Source organism: Diadema setosum, chromosome 15 (assembly GCF_964275005.1).
Source record: "Diadema setosum chromosome 15, eeDiaSeto1, whole genome shotgun sequence".
Taxonomy (NCBI): domain Eukaryota; kingdom Metazoa; phylum Echinodermata; class Echinoidea; order Diadematoida; family Diadematidae; genus Diadema; species Diadema setosum.
Window position 1 is genome coordinate 13,202,064 of NC_092699.1, and position 21,721 is coordinate 13,223,784.

Below are 21,721 nucleotides of genomic sequence, written 5' to 3' on the forward strand. Positions count from 1 at the left end.
TACAAAGGAAGGAAATGCTTTTATTATGTATCAATGCACGCGTAATACCATCAGTATAGGCCTATAAAACGAAAGTTTGACTCTATGTCCCGAACTGTAGGCCCTGTAATAGCAACTATACATGAAGTCAAGTATGGAAACGATGGATTCCCACTGCCAATCAAATCTCTCTCGACAAGGACGCGATCGGAATCGATCTGGATGTGATCGATCTACCTTGATCGACATTGGTTTTGGCTTCCTCCTATACACGATATTTTTTAACACTCTGTCGGACTATAGATCATAACATGCAGATTTGATCGGCAGTGGAACCCAGCCCTAAGGCGGATTCTCGTTCGAAAAGTAATAGCAGAAAATATCCTACACGAAATTCAGCATTGCATATACCGAAAGACAGATAGAGAGGAAAACATCGAGAAAGTAGTTCCAATCTAGGATTGAATGGAAGGTATATATATGTAACTGAATGTCATAAAAAGATAGATAAATAAATAAAGAAATACAGCTCCAAAGTTATTCGCTTTGCGACGACCGCCACGTACACAATCTGAAAGTGAAGTTGGCTGTATGATTACATATTGCGCATAATGTCCGTTGGTCTGTCGAGGCGGTTGCTCAACCAAAACACGTAGCATTACACTCTTAAAAAGAAAAGGGTAAAACAGCGTTTTAAAAGGGGCGAGGAGCGACAGCGTTTTCAAAATGTTGTATTCACCCTTTTTCTAGCTGTATCTAGCACATCTAACGTTGGATTCAGCTGGATAGATAGGGTGAATGCAACATTACCTTAAAAACGTTGTCACTCCTCAGCCCTTTTAAATGTTGATTTACCCTTTTCTTTTTAAGAGTGTAGGAGGCTAATTTCAATTTCAGATCGAACAGATATAGTCACGAGTTGTTTTGATCGATGTCATGCAATTTGCCGTAATTCGCGATAACGGGTTCGGTTCAAATTTACGAAGGTGATCGGAAATTCTATATTTAGCGTTCTCGTCATTTTGGTGCAAGTTGGTACTTGTTTAATTTGATAAGTCCCCATGGGTATGAAAATAGGCCCTACACTAGCGCCTGATTCTCTTTATTCGAGACAGTGTGTATATTGGTATTGTGCCATCATCACACTTGTGCTTGTTTTGTTCAAAACAAACTGTCTTTTTCTCCATCCTTTACACGTTACTTTCAATACGCAGTAGTTCAAAGGATGTTTTGATATACAGGAAGGTAAACGAGTAATTGCTGTTCGATCACCGCGATCCCCGGACTTTCAGCTAGAGCCGCGTTGGCCAGCACGCAATGCTAAATCCCTCTAACCAAAGATTCTACGGAACAGTATTACCCAGTGATGAAAAAAAAAAAAAATCCAACAAATCTTTATTTCCCGTTATTTGTTGTTGTTTTTTCTGTCTCAAACACTGTCATTTCTCGTTGTAAAGTTATCTTTCGACATTATTGCAATAGTCGGGTAACGGGAAAACAAAACGTAAGGATTTTGTGTTTGATTCCGCACATATTCTCTTTATTTTACATATGTCGAGAAAGAAAGAAAGAAAGAAAGAAAGAAAGAAAGAAAGAAAGAACGAAAGAAAGAAAGAAAGAAAGAAAACTATCCCATGCTCGTCTAAAGAAGTTTAAGCTTTTCACGCTGCAACCTACTAGGTGACGTCTATTCGGTGTGGCGCTCTCTCACAATGAGTGCTATGTCGCACGTGGAGTTTTCCTGTAATGAGCCAGAGATGAAGGGGATGCACTACTCGGGTCAAATAGGGAAGTTATTTTATGACGGATAATGATTCCTTGGTGTTTTATTTATCTGTTCAGAAAATTTCAGTGTGAAAAATTAGTAAAAGTGTCCCAAATCACGGTTGCTTTGAGACATTTTTTTTTCCGTTACAATTTTTTTTCCGACCATCGACTTTACGGTGCGCTTTGCACCTATTGTTCTGCCCGATCGTAGCCTTTTGTCAAGGCCCTCTCGCTGTAATGGGCGAGCGAAGCGAGCCCAGCCGACCGCGCCGGGCGCAACCCCACTCAGCTACATTTGGGCTTTCTTCACCATACAGCGAGAGGGCCTTGACAAAAGGCTGGCCCGATCGAGACTCCGCTTCCGTTGTAGAGCATAAGATGCTAATGAGCATTGCTCTTGACCCCATTGAAGACAAAAGGCATAGAGCGTGCGGCGGCGAGGGCTTTAGAATTGCGCAATACTGATGAGCTGAGCAAGACTCTGATCGGCGATATACACGCACCACATTTCATGAAGTGGTGATTGGCATGACGCGCAATGGCGTTTGAAAAGTGTAGACACAAAGTACGATATGTGTGTATATATATATATATATATATATGTATATATATATATATATATATAATGTGAGATATTTTATAACAGCTAAAACACAAAATAACTTACGACAGCTCTCCGTGTGTACATTTACAAAGGTTATTGGCTTCATCAATAGATAATTCATTCAAATAATGATAATAATCAGCTGTTCCCTACTATGTGACAGGCTGTTCAAAGTTTATCTTTGGAGAAATACAAGGTTAATTTCCTTTTCGCAAAGACAATTCGTGTAATAATTCATTCGCTAATTCGCCAAATGAATATATGTGTACTTTTCCCAGTCCAAAGACTTATTGAATAAGTTATTGCCGGCAGGGAGAGAAATCGGAACAATAACTGATGCCCATTTTTAACTCGTGTTCTCTTTGTGAAATCTCTTCATCTGACCACTTTTAGAAGTAGGGCCTATTTGAGAAAATGACAGAAAGCTTTGTCGCTACACAAAATGTGTTTGTTAAATAAGAATGTTTTTCGTGTAGTACGTGTACCTGACAGTTCAGAGGTCAAGTGTGCAAAGAATTTGCCTCAACAGCTTTGCGAAACTCGAATCAGTTGCCTGTATTGAAAAGTGTAATCAGAATGAAAAGACTCGGACCTTCACGCCTTGTAACTGAGTACCACAGAACCACACACAACGAAACACACACACAAGAAAGGTGAGCTTCCTGCAATCTCAAGGAATGGATAATCAAGCAGCCATCATCCTTTCTTCGCCATTGATAGCAGGAAGTGACGTAATGGAGCGATGCTGTTGGAGAATCTGCATAAATGTCTGCTGCAAGTACTACGTACAAAAAAAAAAAAAATCAGACCCCCTTTGTGTTCATGTTTTGCCAAAACAAAAGAACCACAGTCAGTGAGACGCTAACTTACTTTATGTCCTATAAAAGTAAACTATGGTTACTATAAGTTGAACGTTGAAACTGCCTTTTGCCTCCAGGCTTTTATAATAGCATACAAAGCTTTTATTGTTTGCCTGTATAAAAAAGGCGGGAATACATGTACACCCTTCTCGCAATCATCCTGATCTGATAACAGAGTGATAATTTTTTTTTTTTTTTGTTATCTTTCCCCCAACGAAGACCGATGCCATTAAAAAAAAAAAAAACAAGATCAATGCCATTAAAATAATGATCAAGCAAACAAATAAACAGATCCATGCGTATAACGAACAGAATATGCGTTTGTTTCATGTTTGTATAGGTTATCTCTTGATAATTGTTTTTATACCGTTTCCTAATAAGTACCTCTAGCGAAAACCCGACTTTTTTTTTTCTTTTTCTCAAGGATGGAAGTTAACTTCAACGTAAAGATAGCTTACAGCTACATGCAAATGGGGCAATCATACATTCGCATTGTCAATTGTAAATTTGTCGGATGACGCTTATAAACGTTTGATGATTTTTGTCTCCTAAGGCATTTTGGTTATGATTACAGACGTATCTATTTACAAGACATAAGTGATGGTTTAAAGAATTGATCTTCAATTTAGCAAGGATTAGTCTTATAAAGTCATGAATTCCCTTTACCCATCATGGTTAATGGAACTGCGACATCGTTGAGGTAACCACACCTTTCAATTTTCATAGTTCAAACCTAAATCGTAACATAATCAAAACACAAGCAAAATATCTCAAAATGCTCAGAGGATGGCATGAATCAAAACTTTTTACGGAGATTGGATATGGCAATCTTTATTGACCTATATTTAATACAAGTTTTCCACAGCTATAATTTCCGCCTATATGATAGCATTCTGATGATTTCGATTGCGTTTTGAACTCGTACCGAGCTATACTATCGAAACAGCTTTGACCTTTATACATGTAGTTCAATATGAACGAGTGTTTCGGACTTATAACCAACGTTCGTAATCGTAACCACACAGTAACAAATCGAACGAATATTGAGTAACGACTATCTTTATACATAGGCTGCCTAACTGATCAAATGGTTTGACTACTACTTCAAGCAGGCTGAAAATAAAAGAAGAATGAATACACTTTTAATAATGATACGAGGCTTTACAGCGTATTCACAGTATTATGTTTGCTTGCGTTTCTGTGTGCAATACGGACGGAAAATAAAATGCAGATGGATGCTATTAAATGCTAACACCCAACGCATCCAAATGTTTTTGAAATACATTTCATTGTTTTACTATACTGTTTGAAACGTCGAATTTACGAGTCCTTTAAAGGGTTACTACTCATATTATCAGGCAAAAATAAAAGTATTAGGATTTCGATTTGCTCGCAAGACTAACGATGCTATGGCGATCGTTCGCAGCAGTGACAATCCGCTTCAATAGATCTATTCAATTATTCTGTTTTCATTGAAAGAGGAAGGAGAAGTCAACTTTAAACTTCATTAGTTTTCTCGCCTTTTAAACATGTTTTCATGTATCATGCGTGGTATCGCTATTCCTTCTCATGGTAGTGCGTGAGATGGAGCGTGAACGCCGTCGCTAAGCAGGACTGCTTTAGCGTTTCGTCCGAGAAAAGAAACAGGTTGTAAGCCTCTCTGATATACAATTCAATGGTACGCGGCAGTTTCTTTTTGAATGGACTCCTATATTGTACTAGCTACTTTCAGGAGATTAAGATGACCACGCGCTTAACGTTTCACATAATAAAAGAACCTTCTTCATCCCCATCCCGACAATAGAAAGCGTCGCCTAAGCAACCACATCCTGTGTACCACCGATGCTTTTCGTCCCGTCTCTTTGTACTACTGGGAATGTCTAGACCATAAAGTCTTTATGGATCCGAGCATGAATCATAAGAGGGCTTGCTCCAGTCGATTTGAGCGACATCATTAGTCGTCTTTAAGATGACAATAGCCTTTCAAACACAAAGTTCAAAATTGATGCGCCCCTCTAGCCTGAAATAACTATCATTGTCATATTCTATATAGACAGTGAGGTGTCCACCGCGTATAAAAAAGAGGGAAATTTGGCTCTTGCATAAAAATGGGCCAATGGTGCAATTCTAAGCATACTAATTCTTAGTTGTAAACTTACTAGACATTTGATAGAATGCATGGTACTGAAAAAAAGCACTTTGAATATGTTTAATGTAACAAACCGTTGTCAAGAATAACTCTATTTGATATCTAAAGTCAAGAATAACTCTATTCAATATCTAAAATGGCGCATGTCCATTTTGATACATAATATATATACTGAAAGTTAACGTAAACGACGAAAATCGCAAAATTATAATTAAAGATTACAGGTAACAGTGTATCGTATAAGACTCGATAACTTATTATGATAACATCCATAAGTCGGCTTTCATTGCACACTATTCCGCTGCTATCAAAACGAAACTAATCTAAACATGTAAAAAAGTACAGCCTCAGTATTGCAGTTTCATCAAATCAATGTGCTATATGCTGATAAACTGTCCGCATTTTTTTTTTCGAGGGGCAGAGAAGCATATTCAAGGTGTTAAGCATGAAATAGTATAATTGGTTGAGATGCGGATTCAGCTATTAGCCCTTTTACAGATACAACGTACTTTGAAAAGAAAGAAATATTAAAGAGCATACAATTCTGACAGGAAATCAAATTTCATTTGGTGAAGATCGGTTCTGAAATGGTAGAGATATCCAGAAACAAAGTGAAACATAGCGATTCTTGTAAAAGGCGGGCACCTATATCTCAGCCATTTCAAATCGCACTTCTCTTTGGGTTTTGGATTCACGATGAGCCCTTCCTGTCATACTAAAAAAAAATAATCATTGTCTGATTATGTCAATTACTATCGCAGTATTTCAAAGTGAAATGAATATCCCTACTAACTAGTTACTACCTGTAAAAGTGGAAATTTTCGCGGTGTTGAAATTTTCGCGAATTTCGCGCAACCAGAAACTAGCGTGAAAATAAAAGCACGTGAATATTTTTTTGCTTGCTGTATGTTCCTGTGCGTGATGTCTTTATTCCGCGGAATTAAAAACACGCGAATCTCTTCTTACCCGGCCAAACGCGAAAAATTAGTCGCGCGAAAATATCCACTTTTACAGTACATGACACAAACATAATGATGTCTTGAAATTTGTTGTGAAGATGATAGATGAATGTTACAAAGAGGTAGGAGGTAGAACATATCCTAACCGCATTCATGCAAGACTAATGATAGTGTAGCAATAGTACCCTCCCCCCCAAAAAAAACAAAACAAAACAAAAACAACCCCGCAATAATCATAATAATAACAATAACGATAATAATGATGATAATTGCAAAAAAAAAGGTCTTCTCTATTTAGAGTAGCCTCTTCAATGCTATCAGTGCTCTAGCTATCAGAGGGCCCGCCTGACATTATTATCGTATATAGAGTTGCTATAGGACATAGGACGGAATAGGACGTAATCGCTGCGGGGAGGGATTTGAACTCGGGTCCTTCGACTGGGAGTCGTGAAGCTTAAATATCCACCGTGCCACGGCGCCCTCGCCCCCCCCCCCCCCCCCCAAATAAAAAAAAAAAGAGGAAAACCAAAAAACACCCCCCCAAAAAAAAAAAAACAAACAATGTTATTTGGCATAAAACAGTCATGATTATGCTTGATTTTTATGGTTCATCCCTGCAATACTGAAGATTTGCGATTCTTAATATCATTAAAGTATCCGTGGCATAAATAATAATTATGCTTATTGTCGCTGGCATTCAATGCATATAGTGTAGGCAAGAACTTCCACTTGCATGCTAATCTCTTGGTTCTCGGGAAATTTGCAAAATTATCATGCACGCAATTATTCCTCGTTTTACAGTAAAACCTTGTGTTCGCATGTTGCAACTTAAGCGGTAAAACAATACAAAAGCAAAGGCAAGGTTAAACTTCGTCTTCTTTACACATCATTCTTAGGATGATCACTGACATGACAATTTTGTGTGTCCACCGCTTCAGAAAGATTAACTGTCTTATAATTTGATCGACATTGTGGGATTAACATCTGCAGGAAGAGAACCTGAAGCATATTCCAAAATTCGGTTCAAATATATTAGGCGCCAAATCTTCAAATTTCATTCTATGTTAACGAATTCATATACACGGACGAAAGGAGAATGGTTAGCAATGTATACAAATTTCCGTCAAACTTCCAATGGCCCATTTAAAATATTATGCAACATGTAGGTTAATTGTCAGATCATCAAGTGATCAGCAACAGTGTGAATACCGCTGTGCCAGCGTGTAGTCATCACAACAAGCAAGAATAGCTTTTTCGTATAATGTACAAGCACGTCAACAGTACGCGGCAGTTTCTTTTTGAATGGACTCCCGCTATCTACTTTCAGGAGATTAAGTTTGCTACGCTGAACGTTTCACGTTATAAAAGAACCTTCTTCATCCCCATCCGGACAATAGAAAGCGTCGCCTACATCATCATCCCCATCCCGACAATAGAAGGCGTCGCCTAAGCAACCACATCCTGTGTACCACCGATGCTGATGTTGTTCTTTTAGTTTTGTGGAGCTCTCTGCCGGGTGTGCCGGGTGTGCCGGGTGGGCAATTTACTCCAAAAAATATATTCAATTTAAATATACACTTGAATTCAATTATAAAAACCTACACTATACTTCTAATTATTTACAAAATCTAATAATAATGATAATAATAATAATAATAATAATAATAATAATAATAATAATAACAATATATATATATATATATATATATATATATATATATATATATATATATATATATATAATTATATATATATATATTAACAAACGAGATATTTACAAGGAAAGAAAGGGGACACGTTTTAAGAAAAGATATCGCCTGCCTATACTCCTGCACCGACATGCAGGGTTACGCCGTTCCCGTCGGCAAGCAGGTAGAGGACCCGCCCGCCGACGCCGGTGAAGTCTCGGCCTTTCCCGGGGGCAGGCGCCTCTAGTGTTAGCCTATATGATAGGCGGGGATATCATGGAAGAGGAGGGATGATAGAAGAATAGAGGAAAGGGTGAGGACAGAACAGAGAAAACAGACACCGATGCTTTTCGTCCCGTCTCTTTGTTGGGTATGTCGGAGCACTAGACCATAAAGTCTTTGTAGATCCGAGCATGCATCGTAAGAGGGCTTGCTCCATTCAGTCGATTTGAGCGACATTATAAGTCGTCTTTAAGATGACAATAGCCTTTCAAACACAAAGTTCAAAATTGATGCGCCTCTCTAGCCTGAAATAACTATTCTATATAGACACTGAGGTGTCCAACAAGTTCAAGAAAAGGAAAATTTGGCTCTTGCATAGAAATGGGCACATGGTGCAATTCAAAGCATAAGATACTAATTCATAATTGTAAACTTACCCCAACGTTTGAAAGAATGCATGTAACTGAAAGAAAATATCTTTAATATGTTAAATGAAACAAACCATCGGAAATCGGAGAAATCCCTCCACCTGAAGCTTAACAATATATTGTTATATCAATAACAGTCAAGTTTCTCTACAACTCGTCGTAGCTACCATCAACCTTCTTGGCGACCATTTCTTCGCACTCAGCCGGAAAAGGACAGCTGAAACAAGTTCTGCAGTCGAATTCCCGTTTGAAAGCTGGACAGAATCTCTCCTCCAGCTCTTAAGTATTACAGAACGACATAGATTTTAGCAATTATATTACAACCATCACGAAGGCCGACGACCAGTTGAAGTAAATGCCGCAACAGAATAAAAAGGCAAACCCGGTGTTCTTAAAATACAAAGATTTGATTCAATGGTGTGTCAAAGAACACAAATATCAATGTATTCTACAGCAACAAAAATGACAGAAGTGAACGGAGTTTGACAAAGAACGACGACCAGCTGAAATAAGTATTAGAATGTTAGTCTAGTTCCCGTTTGGAAGTCGGACAAAATCTCACCACCTGATGCCAAACAATATTATATCACTAACAGTCAAGTTTCCTTACAACTCGTAGCTACCATCTTTTAATATCATCACAAGCCCCTTTTTTACACTTTCACGGATTGCTTCACGGATGACCACGGATCGTCATCCGTGGTGTTCCGGCTTGCAAAATATCGATTTTCCTTTCAATGCCGGTGTGAATACAGTCCCAACTGGTTGTCTACACGGACAAGTACGGAAGCTACAAGGACAAGTACGGTGCCTACACGGACAGACAAGGAATGAACGCGGACCACAGCGGAAACGATACGGAGCTAACACGGATATCAAGGAAGAGCACGGATGCAACTGGGTCCCTTCGCGGTGTTTACGCGGATATCCCCAAAAAGTTGACACATTACATTTGCTTTTTCTTTTGATACTTTATCATTCTTGGGCGACATGCTTCCAGAGCTAAGTAATATGTAACAAGCACAACAGAAAATCTACAGCAGATTACATACGCATCTGCTTGTCGACATCATAAAGGCATATCTCTTTGTTGCAAAATCTCATTTTCCGGGAACATAACAACATAAACAAAGCAAAACAAACTAAGACAAATCAACCCCCCCCCCAAAAAAAAAAAAAAAAAAACACAGCAAGAAGATGTGTGTGGGTCACTTGAAGATTCTCATGCGATATAAACCTACTAGAGGAGTCGATTGGCTGTACTGATGGGTGAAGATGTGAGCAAATTTCATTGACTTTCTGAGCTTGTATTGGCAAAATATACACGAATTTCTCATCCCGGATGGAGCCGATGCTAATACGGACGTTCCGATGTCTTCACGGAGGCAACACGGAGTAGCCGGTGCCTACAAGGAAGGAATACGGATGCAACACGGAGTAGACGGTGCCGACAAGGAAGAGTTTGTATTGATTTCCATCCGTGATGTCCGGGATGAAAAATTAAGCAAGCTCATTTTTTTTTTTTTTTTTTCGGCGGACATGCCGGATGATCAAGGATAATGTCGGATGACTTCACGAAGTCAACACGGTCATGCCGGATATAGTACGGATGATCCCGGACTGACGATCCGTGGTCATCCGTGATGCAATCCGTGAAAGTGTAAAAGGGGCTTATAGCGACCAATTCTTCGCACTCGGCCGTGAAAAAAAAGTTCCGTGTGTGTGTGTGTGTGTGTGTGTGTGTGTGTGTGTGTGTGTGTGTGTGTGGTTTATTTTGTTTGTGTGTGTGTGTGTGTTTCCGAAGACATCATCTCCCGAAACATAATGGCAAGTGAAAACATTTGCATAATTTTCCTTTGGTGCTAGTTTCTGGTTGCGGAAAGTGGGCGAAAAAAAAAAATCCGCCTTTACAGTAAAGTTAAAAGGCGAACGCAGATGACATTCTATGGTATGTTGACAACACAAAATCAATTTTTTCTTTGTTTTGTTTCTTTTTCTCAGAATAACAAACAATAAGAACAGGGATCGACAAAAGCGGGATGGACAGCTGAAACAAGTTCTTCAGTCGAATTCCCGTTCGAAAACTGGACGGAATCTCTCCTCCCGCTCTAAAATTTTACAGGACGACATAAATTTTAACAATTATATTGCAACCATGACGAAGGCCGACGACCAGTTGAAGTAAATGCCGCAACAAAGTAAAAAGGTAAACCTGGTATTAAAATACACAGATTTGATTCAATGATGTGTCAAAGAACACAGAAATCAATGTATTCTATGCAGCTACAAAAATGACAGAAGTCAACGGAGTTTAACAAAGAAAGACAACCAGCTTAAATAAGTATAAGAATGTTAGTCTAGTTCCCGTTTGGAAGTCGGACAAAATCTCTCCACCTGAAGCTGATAACAGTCAAGTTTCCTTACAAGTCGTCGTAGCTACCATCAACCATCTTAGTGACCAATTCTTCGCACTTGGCCGTGAAAGAGAGTTTCGTATTTTACCGAAACCAAGACATCATCTCCTGAAACATAATGGCAAGTGAAAACATTCGCATAATTTTCTCTTTGCGCTAGTTTCTGGTTGCGCAAAGTGGGTGAAAAAAAAAAACCCGCCTTTACAGTAAGGTTAAAAGGCGAATGCAGCTGACATTTTTGGTATGTTGACAACATGAAATCAATATCCCTTTTTTAGCATAACAAACAATGAGAACAGTCAGCAGGGATTGACAGCTGAAACAAGTTCTGCAGTCGAATTCCCGTTTGAACGCTGGACAGAATCTCTCCGCCCGCTCTAAGATTTTACAAGACGACATAAATGTTAACAATGATTACAACCACGCGAAGGCCGACGACCAGTTGAAGTAAATGCCGCAACAGAATAAATAGGTAAACACGTTGTTGAAATACAAATATTTGATTCAATGTTGTGTCAAATAACAAAAAAAAAAATCAATGTATTCTACAGCAAAAAATATGACAGAAGTTGTCAGAGTTTGACAACGAACGGCGACCATCAAATAAGTTTTGCAACGATGGTCAAGTTTTCGTTTGTAAACCGGACAAAATCTCTCCGCCGTGTTTCCTACGCGTAAAGACAAGATAATACAAATTCAATGTCTATCGACTACGATCAAGTCTCCTTTCACATCGCCGTAACTACCATTTGCACAAAAGACGGAAAGTCAGCGTGTTATTCACAATTATCTATAGCAGCGAGAATACTTTTTTTTTTCTCGTGAAAACACAAAACTTCCCATTCATTATCGTACTCGGCATTGCGAATCATATCACCCAGCGGATTAGCTGTAGCCACGCGTTTTGGACGTTGCTCGACGATGGAACAGAGACGGAATTTCGGTGGTACAGTAATGGTAATTCGTCGGGACGATATGCGACGTTTTAGATCACACGGATAACAGGCTTTATGCTGTGACAAGTATAGCTGAACAAAACATAAACTTGAACACGAACGGCATTGAAACGAAGCCATATAGTCAGAACGTCTCCCGACGGTTGAACAATGATTCGTCGGGAACGATATGCGACGTTTTTAACAAAAGAAACGCAAGGCACAATAGAAGCCGAACTTTGAAAATAGCTAGTAAGTCGGGACGAAGAGCGACGATTAGTGAAAGGGAACCCTTTCTCTATCGTCGCTTATCGTCGGGACGAATAGACAAAGGTATGAATAGAAAGTACGTGTATTCATATGCACGGTTGCTTATTCATATGCACGTGACGCCTGTTCATATGCAAATCATCAAACATGCACAATGCGACATCGTCGCGACGAAGATATCTCTCTATCAGGTTTTTCTGTGGTGCCTTAGGTTATCATTCTAAGCTTGCTGTACTGTAGTTAAATGGATTCACAGTCCTTATCCATTAAGATAAAGTTTATTGATATTCATAGATATAGTTATAGTTATAGTTATACTTGTAGTCATAGTTAATTTATAGTTATAGTTATAGTTATAATTATAGTTATAGTTATAGTTATAGTTATAGTTATAGTTATAGTTATAGATATAGTTATAGATCAAAACTTATTGATTTTACCCGGCAAACAGAATGTTTGTTGATGGAATGATTGTGTGTACTGGGCTGGGCTGGTGGGAGGGGGGTTAATGTTAGTTTCTTGGAAAGGAGAAACGAATTAAAGAAACAAAAATCCCACTCTTATGATATTTTGATGCTTAAAAAAAGAGAAAAAATATATTTGATTGATATACCAATCATGGTTCGGCAGATCAGTATATCTTTTTTCGCACCCTTCCTCTTCCTTCTTCTAAATACTTCTCCTCTCTTCTCACTTTTATATCATAAGTATCCTTTACCATGATTGTGATAGCAACTTTTAACCTGAATCATGTTTCTTTATTAGCTTAAAAGATTCAGAAGCAATAAAAACCCAAATCAGGATCTCAAATCAAAACGCAATTCAAATCACACACATACCCACTGAGCAACGCAAACATAACTTCACGCACGACGCACACACACGCACACACACACACACACACACACACACACACAATCACACTGACACAAATACTCGGGAACACTGAAAGAAACAAATGCGAATGAACAACAAAAACATCAGCATTACCATCTTCATTGGACAGCGGTCGGGAGTCAGTCGGGAGTGTTGGGCGCGCGCAGATATAAGTATAGTGTACTAATCGTGCTGGCGCATTAATATCTTGTCTCAAAGCTGCAGTAACACCAGCGCCAGAGACCCATCCGGTATATCTCGACGACCTACTTCATCTGTCCAGTTGATAGCACGCTTCCGCTATCGTCGGTCGTGTGACAACTCTCCTTGAGATAACCGCACACGCACACAGACACACACACATTTTCACCCACATACACACCATAAACACTAACCCTGGCCAGCATCCGCGTAATAGGTCGCAATCGAGCCCAACAACCACCTACGCAATACCGCCAGAAGCACTTTGACTGGTCACTTGTCTCGTTCGTCCCACATGTCTTACTCTGTCACCGTACTCCTGTCTCGTTTTCCAGTGACCGTTAGACGGCCCTGACCAACTCACAGCCACCGGTCCCTTCAGGATCTTGACAACGTACTTGCCACATCAACGTCCTATACTTGGTGGAAGAGCTTTCTTGAATTTTCTGGAAGGGTAATCGTCAAGACGCGACGAAGGCGTGTGGTGAAAAGTGGTGTAACGTCAACGGCTCGTGGACTTGTAAGGGTTAATGCTTGGACACAATGGCTCGAGTGCAGACCAAGGAACGCCTTCCGAGTGACGAGTAAGTTGGACTTTATTTTATTATGATGACAATGTTTTCCTGTGTCGATCATCGAATTGCTTTCGAGAAAACGAAATGGGGAAAAATATTCGTAATAGCACTGTTTCAGTAGTAGACATGATAAAAATCATGAGCATGCATACTCGGCCGGGATTCGAACCGCTGCATGCTTTAAGGATTTAGAACCAGCACTTGCTGTCGGGCGGAAGCTCGGTGGTCTTGTGGATAACACGCTGCCCGGAGATCAGGAGGTCGTATAGGTTTTAATCCTGAATGAATATGTATACCCATATTTTTCTACTATAAATATAATGTGCTTGATTTGGGATATTCTCCGAACGATTGTTCGTAAGAAAGAATAGCATGATGTTTTGAGCAAGCATATCCTTTGGAATATCATCCGGAATATTTGTGACAAAATAATTTAGAGGATGTTCCTTCATGTAATCCAACTTTTATAGCATTTTTAGTTCAACAATACAGAGAACAAACACTACCAAACGCGAAAAAAAACCCCCAGAAACCCAACAAACAATAAAGTAAACGCTAAAACAAAAGGAAAAATGCAGGAAAATACGAGCTGTAAAACGTGTGAAAACCTTGCCATTTTCTTAATTTGTTTGGTCCACCTTACACACCTGCTCATATTCTTAAAACTGTCAGTAATAGAGACGAACTGTCGCATAACCATGTATGACCCAATCTTTGCTTTTATATAACATCGATTTGACAGAGATATTCATTGCTTGAAAGGTTTCGATGCCCGGAATTTGTTTATCCACGTTCAGGCAAATAATTCGAATTTTAACTATTATTAAAATTTCCCCAATGTCGAACTGTCAAGATCATGCTTCTGCGTTCCTGAGTATTGACGTGATATTATTAGAACAAAAGGCGCCAATTGCATCACTGCAGCAAGGGAAATTCTATGATTTGATGGGTGCAAGTACCAACTTCGACGCCCACGAATCATACAGCCCACGAGTGATACAGTTCATGAGTCATACAGCCCACGAGTCATATTACCCATAAGTTCCACACTTAGCAAACAAGGCCCATGCACGAGACAAACACATTAAAGCCCGGTGTTTTAGTTTTAATGTCAAACTCGTGGGCTGTTTTTACCAGGTGTCGAAGTCATGGGCCTTATTTGCCTAGGTGTCGAACCCAGACTGTATGACTCGTTGGCTGTATGACTCATGGACCTTTTTTTTTTTTCAGTGTCGAACTCGTGGTCTGTATGACTCGTGGATGTCGGTCTCGTAGGATGGCCCCGATGTTGTCAGCATTGCTTTACCAACATTGGAATTTAACAGATCTGAAAACACATCATGATCCATGTGTTGACCAATCTTGATTAAATCATAAGAGAGACTTCCATAATACTATGCATCCTCGTACACACAGACAGACTTACAACTAAAGAAAGATGTATGAAACTGAGTACACATGCCACAGCAACAAGAACAAACGAAAAATAATGGGGTGTGGGAGAACATATGGAAATTGCATCTCCTCTTTTTTGCTTTTTTCTCCTTTTTGCTTTCAATTTAATTTAATGAGATGAACAGCTGGCCGCACAGCGAAGTGCTGCAAGGCGTTTTTCTATTTCTCAGGCTCCCTATCTATCTCTCATCTTTTATCATTATCTTTGGGGGTGGCAATTAATAAAGCAGATATGAAGAGATTTCTTTTCCACGCTGTCACGACACAGCGTCCCGGCTAGACCGTGCATTTGCTGCCGATGCAGACGGCATCGAAAAGGCAGCCTTGGATGAGTCGCGCGCCACATCGGAAATTAGCTCCCAATACTCGCAGCTTCTCGTCCACCAACAGCCATTTCTCTCCGTTATGAACGATGCTTAATGACCCATGGGAGCTCCCAGTTCTGCACCTCTCTCCTTCCGATACTCATCATGGCGTTACCTCCAAATCTGGATGTATAGGAATGGAGAGGTGTTGTTGTCAAGACATAGACAAACTAAAGACATATTGAAAGCAGACTAAAGATAATAATCTTTGTCCGTAATATTATATTATTTTCTCACTCTCATTCTCATTTTTCTCATGTCATACGATGTATTGTAACATTGTAAAGATAAAATGTATTGTTTACCTTTGGAAGCAGTGATTTAACAATATTGTTCGAGTTATTACATTTGATGCACATGTGTAGGTCAACTGTATCACAAACATCCTGCCATATAAAGATTTCGCAATAAAGCCCCAAAATATAAGGACATATCATTTCTTTTTCTCGATAAAACATAACTTTAGACGGTTTATTCTAGAAACAACAATTTTACCTATTTTTCACATCATGTATATTTTACAATACTTAACATTGATTATAGTGATTGACATTTTTACATTGGTTGATTCTATCCTGGACTCATATTTTAGAACTATTTTGAGGCATTTAAGCTGGGATACTGTTTCATCTGCAAATGGTAAATTATACCTTTAATTATGGCTCAAATGTAAAGTCATATGCAATGATACAAATAATCAGGGTTATGCTACTATTATCCCAAACCTAAATCCGTTACTTGAGTGTCTAAAACACAAACAGCGCAAGACAAATATACTGTCTAGATTGAAACATTGCAACTTTCTTTATTTTGTAATATAATCTACATTTAGATACGCACTTTTATCTGACCAGGCAATCGATTGTTATCTGTAAAACCCCTCAAATAATGCTATTTATGAGAAATCAAGTAGAAATGTTAAAACACATTCTAGGTACTTGTAATTCGTTTCCAAACACAGTTGAACAATGCACTTTCCTACATTCGTTTAACTCGTTGCTGGAAAATAAAATAGTGAATGCAGTGCCGACAACTTATCAGTTTTTTTTTTTCTCTTTGTTTCTCTATACATAATTATCCTCTCTCTATGAAACACAATTCTAAAACACGAAATACTATGGATTATATACAAATTCGCTCTAATTCTTCCTAGTCATATAGTGTTCAAACTTTGTTCAACTTTGGTCAGGTAAAGTATGAAAAGCATACATGCACGAGCAGCATGCATGCACGCAAGCGCGTACACAAACACGCATACACACGTACACGTATACAGCGCAACAACAAAACAGATGGCACGCACTTATAGACTGCACACGCGCGTTTTCTTTTTATTCTTCTTTTACGTGAAGAATGTTCTCGTATGACTTATATTGTAGAACTCTTTTGGTTCATATTTGTCAGTAGCCTGCATATTTGCCCTTTTTTTTTTTGGGGGGGGGGTATCTCTCTTTGTGAGATATTGAATGAAATGTCCTGATGCCTTCATCCAAAAGTTCGTCCATAAGCTACAAGTTTAGCTGATTATTACTTTAAAGCAATGTTCAAGCATAACGCCTGTTTTGTTTTGGTTGGTTTAGTGGTGTTTTTCCCCGTCTTTTCATTCATACGGCTGTGTTTTCGAGATAGGAAATGCAGAAATGATAAAAACAAACAAAGACAAATACATGATTATGACATTGCAGTTTTGCATTGTGAAAACTTTTTTTGTGAAACAATAATTTCTACTTTGTGCGCGGTATCTTATGCTTTCGTTTTTGTTTTGGTTTTTTTTGTTTTTTTTTTGTTCTCCCTCCAGTAACGTTTAATAATCGACCCTTATTATTCTATTTTGCGAATCGACACGCTGTTCACGGTTAATTTCAATCATTTAGGGAAAAAGCCTTGCGGCACATTTTCTTGTTTCTGTATTTTCATTTTTTATTGTAATCTTTATGTTCGTGATACTTATCTGAAATTACGATCACATCGATATAATTTAGTACTCAAGGACCCTTTTTTTTTTCAATTCGAAACTATGCTAGATATGAACACGAACAACCTGATCTTTTTGGGCTAATCTATTTGATTTCTTTTGCTGAAACTTACAGATGATATCTCAAGAGTTTTCTCACCTTTTTTATTTGAAATGCATAGTCACAGAGAAAACAATCATATTGAAGATACCTCAATACTAGGAAACGTTTTACCTTTTCAATGAAATCATACTTATTTCATCATCGCAAAATCTCCGAGAAGGTGTCAACATGCGCGGAAAATACCTGAGGCACAGAAATTAATCTGTCGATACGAAACTTCGAACGATGTTTGCGGCATATGTCTCGCTGCAGAGATCAAGGCACATCTCTCTCTCTCTCTCTCTCTCTCTCTCCCATCTATCTATCTATCTACATGTATTTATCTATTTATCTAGCTATGTAATTATCTATTTGTATGTCTGTCTATCTATTCATTTATCTATCTATATGTCTATCTATTACCTATCTATTTATTTATTTATTTATTTATCTGTTTATCTCTCTATCTATATATCTATCTATCTGTCTATGTATATATGTATATATATATATATATATTATATATATATATATATATATATATATATATATTATATATCTGTCTATCTATCTATCTATCTATCTATCTATCTTTTTCTCTCCTGGCAGTATCGAGGAAGACGCCTTGCCGTGCAGTCTTGTGACGAAATTAAAGGTCATATCACTAATCGCTCCTTGCTCTCTTCGCTGTTAGATGATTCCACTTAATCAAATTTGCCCCTCGACGTTGGGAGAATTGTGCTAGTTCTGTCCCTGAAATCCTGGAAACACTGTACCTCAGGCACACAAGGAGTGCGCACGCGTGCGAGCACACACACACACACTTACACACACACACCATCTTTCAGCCACCTGGTAAAAATTTCATCAGAATTAAAAAAAAAAAAAAAATCAAGCGTCTTCTTGTTCAGCTAACTTCAGAAGGTTTCCTCAGCTCTTACGTCTGCTAAATGATATGTTGGTATTACATAATTATGCATATTGGTATGATAAAAGATATATAACGTGTGTGTGTGTGTATTCATAGGGGGCATATAAATGATACAAACGCGTTGCATATCGATGAAATTCAATTTACGGATTACGCTGGTTTGTGGCCTAGCAATGTATAACCAGGGACCAGACTAGATCTCGGCGCCACGTTGTTACGTCAGGAGAGATGATCGGATGCTTTACACAAGCCAAGTTATACTTCTGCCTTTACCCCTCATTCAAGCCATGATTGGAGAATGTATTCCCCAAGATAATCCTTTCGCGCATGCATTAACAAGAAATTTTGATTATCTTTAAGAAAAAAAAAGTAATCGTAATGATGATGTCACGCGAAAAGTACATCTGCAGCAACTCTATGCAGCATTCACCACATCCAAGTATCTATTACTAATCCGATAATAAATTATCATGTCTCTGTAATCATTCCTTCGCCAGCTTCTGTAACTTTGTGGCATCAGGTGCAGCAGGAGTCGAAAACAGCACGGATATAATTTACTTGTGTGCTGTTAAAAAAAAACCAAAAAAACAACAAGTCAAATCATTGCTGCTGCATACCTTCACGCTTTAATCAGGCATTTTGACCCCCTTTTGGAAGCTGGATGCGACCTCCATCGCGACGATTCGCACTTCTCAACGGTAGCTCACCCTTTTGCCGAGGGGCGTAGGGACGTGCGCTGAGCTCTTTTCATAATGTACTTATATCGACACATTGAGTGGACAAGGGTCACAAGTGTACGTGAGGGCGAAATATGAAACCAATATAATGGAGCTGTTTCTGCTTCAGTGAAAGTGTAGTACAGACACCGCCTCGGGAATGCACGGGAAGATGGCGTCGCATCGATCGGAAATGTATCTCTTTCTGAAAACTCAACGATTTATGGCCTCCGTTGTTATGGGGGCGTAACAACAGAAATTGATTCGGCAGGTTTCTATTAAAGGATGTTCAGTATAGATATTCGGCATACTGTGGAGGACGGCATTCCTATAGGGAAAAAGAGAATCCTCCAGACAAATAAGATGTATACCAGGATTTATCGGAAAAGAAAATAGACCTTCGTTCGATTAATAGTATCTGTTACAGAAAGAACTTGCATTTTCCATATAGCTTAAATTTGCCCTTTGCTCTAACTTTACTTGCTCTGTGATTTTATCATTCTTTTTGCTTTTTACCATCGGAGGATTATTGTTGGATATTAGTTCTTTCTTGGTCTTTCTCATTATATACATTACAGTTTAAGTACTGGAAAAAAATGTTTAATTTTTTAACATTCCACAAATGTTTTAAACGTATGACCTTTTTCTGGTCCCTCACATTCCTTCTAAACCCATTCAGTTATATTTGTAAAATATTTTGCTGTCCCATACTGTGTTAACTTTTATGTCTACATTTTTTTTTTCTTCTGACTGTTACATGTTGATTTTATGGATGTGGAATAAACGGAATGAATATTATTATGACATACTTTGGCCAGCCAAATAATACAAAAATCTATACCAGAATGTTACTAAGTAGGACACTATTCTAAAAATTGCAACGATGCGCTAAAGAAGGTGCTCTGTAATTTCAAAAACTCCCAGTATTCTTTTTAACAGTGCATATTATTTTTTTCTTCTCATTAGCGGAAGTGATAATGACGGTAATGATATCAATTAGAAGAGCTAAATGGTTAGAGTACTTAAATGATAAATTATTAAGTTGGATAGTAATTGGATTTCCTGAGCCATTTAAAACGCTTGTCGTTCAAATTCGTGAAATTGTCATCTAAATCGTATCTCGCGTTTCAGGTCTATTGATCATTTAATTTAACACAATCAGCAAAGCAATTTCATTTTAGAGTACACAATTCATTTTTAAGCAATCAAAAGTGTTTGTTGGAAAACATATTCGTTCGTGATTATGCTCTGGAATGTGAAACTCTTGCAGTCAATATCTCTTTACGGTATAGTTTCTTTTCATTTCCTTTTGCCTACAGTTTTCTCTTTTTTTTTCTATCATAACTTCTTTTTGTGTTTCTTTTCATTGTCCTTTACTGTTAATGTTTACTTTGTTTATTTTCATTCTATTATTTCCTGTAAAATGTTTGTCATGTACATGTTATTAATTCATTTAAGACATTTTATGTCTTGTGTGCACGATTATATTTGTTTCATGATTGTAATTTGTTATTATGGCAAGTTTTGTGGATGTCGGGAACATTTGTTTTAAAAAAAGTCACAAAATTTTAATGAACTTTGAATAAGAATTTTCAGTAAACATTTAGATACGTAATACACTCAGGGAATATTTACATTGTATTGAGGTACAATCAGGGCATGATCAAAACAAATTTTTTGACATGAAAAGAAGGAGGACGTTTCTGACTATATGCCAAATGTTGATTTTCTACTTAATGATAAGAACTTCACATTCTAAATTTCCCTTCATTCATATCTCAGATAATGATAATCATATCAGGGCAATTACCCCCACCCCCGGCTAAATACTGGTTAGAGATAAGGTGTATAGAGTAAAGTAGGGTGTAGTTATAGGCTAGGTTTAGGGTACAGAGTTTGGGTTAGGTCTAGGATTAGGTTCAGGATTAGGATTAGGGTTAGGATCAGGGGAAGGGTAATTGCCCAGTCGGTAATTGCCCCAGACCCAATAATGCACGCTCATTACCGATTTGATTGACTGGAAATGTTACGAATGGACGAATTTGAATTTACTCTCGACGAATATCATTCTTCATTGTGTCAAATTAAATGGTGCAATTTGCAATTTGTTCACCGAGTTATTGTTTTTCAGAGGACAAAGACGAATTTGAATTTGAATTGCTTGCTTGTTCGTTTGTTTGTTTATTCGTTTGCTTGCTTTCAAAACGACCATTTTTTTTTTTCGGGCGAAATTGATATCTCCCACGTTAATTTGATTTGAGAAAGGTTTA

General features: G+C 38.2%; 1 protein-coding gene across 1 annotated transcript in view; it reads left to right on the forward strand.

Annotated features, from left to right (window-relative positions):
- Positions 1-13,895: 13,895 nt before the first annotated feature.
- The window catches only part of LOC140238545 (neprilysin-like), a 63,493-nt gene continuing 55,667 nt past the window's right edge, over positions 13,896-21,721 (forward strand). Inside the window, exon 1 of the mRNA XM_072318448.1 lies at positions 13,896-13,936. Coding sequence (XP_072174549.1) covers positions 13,896-13,936 — 41 coding nt within the window. The remainder of the gene's footprint in view (positions 13,937-21,721) is intronic.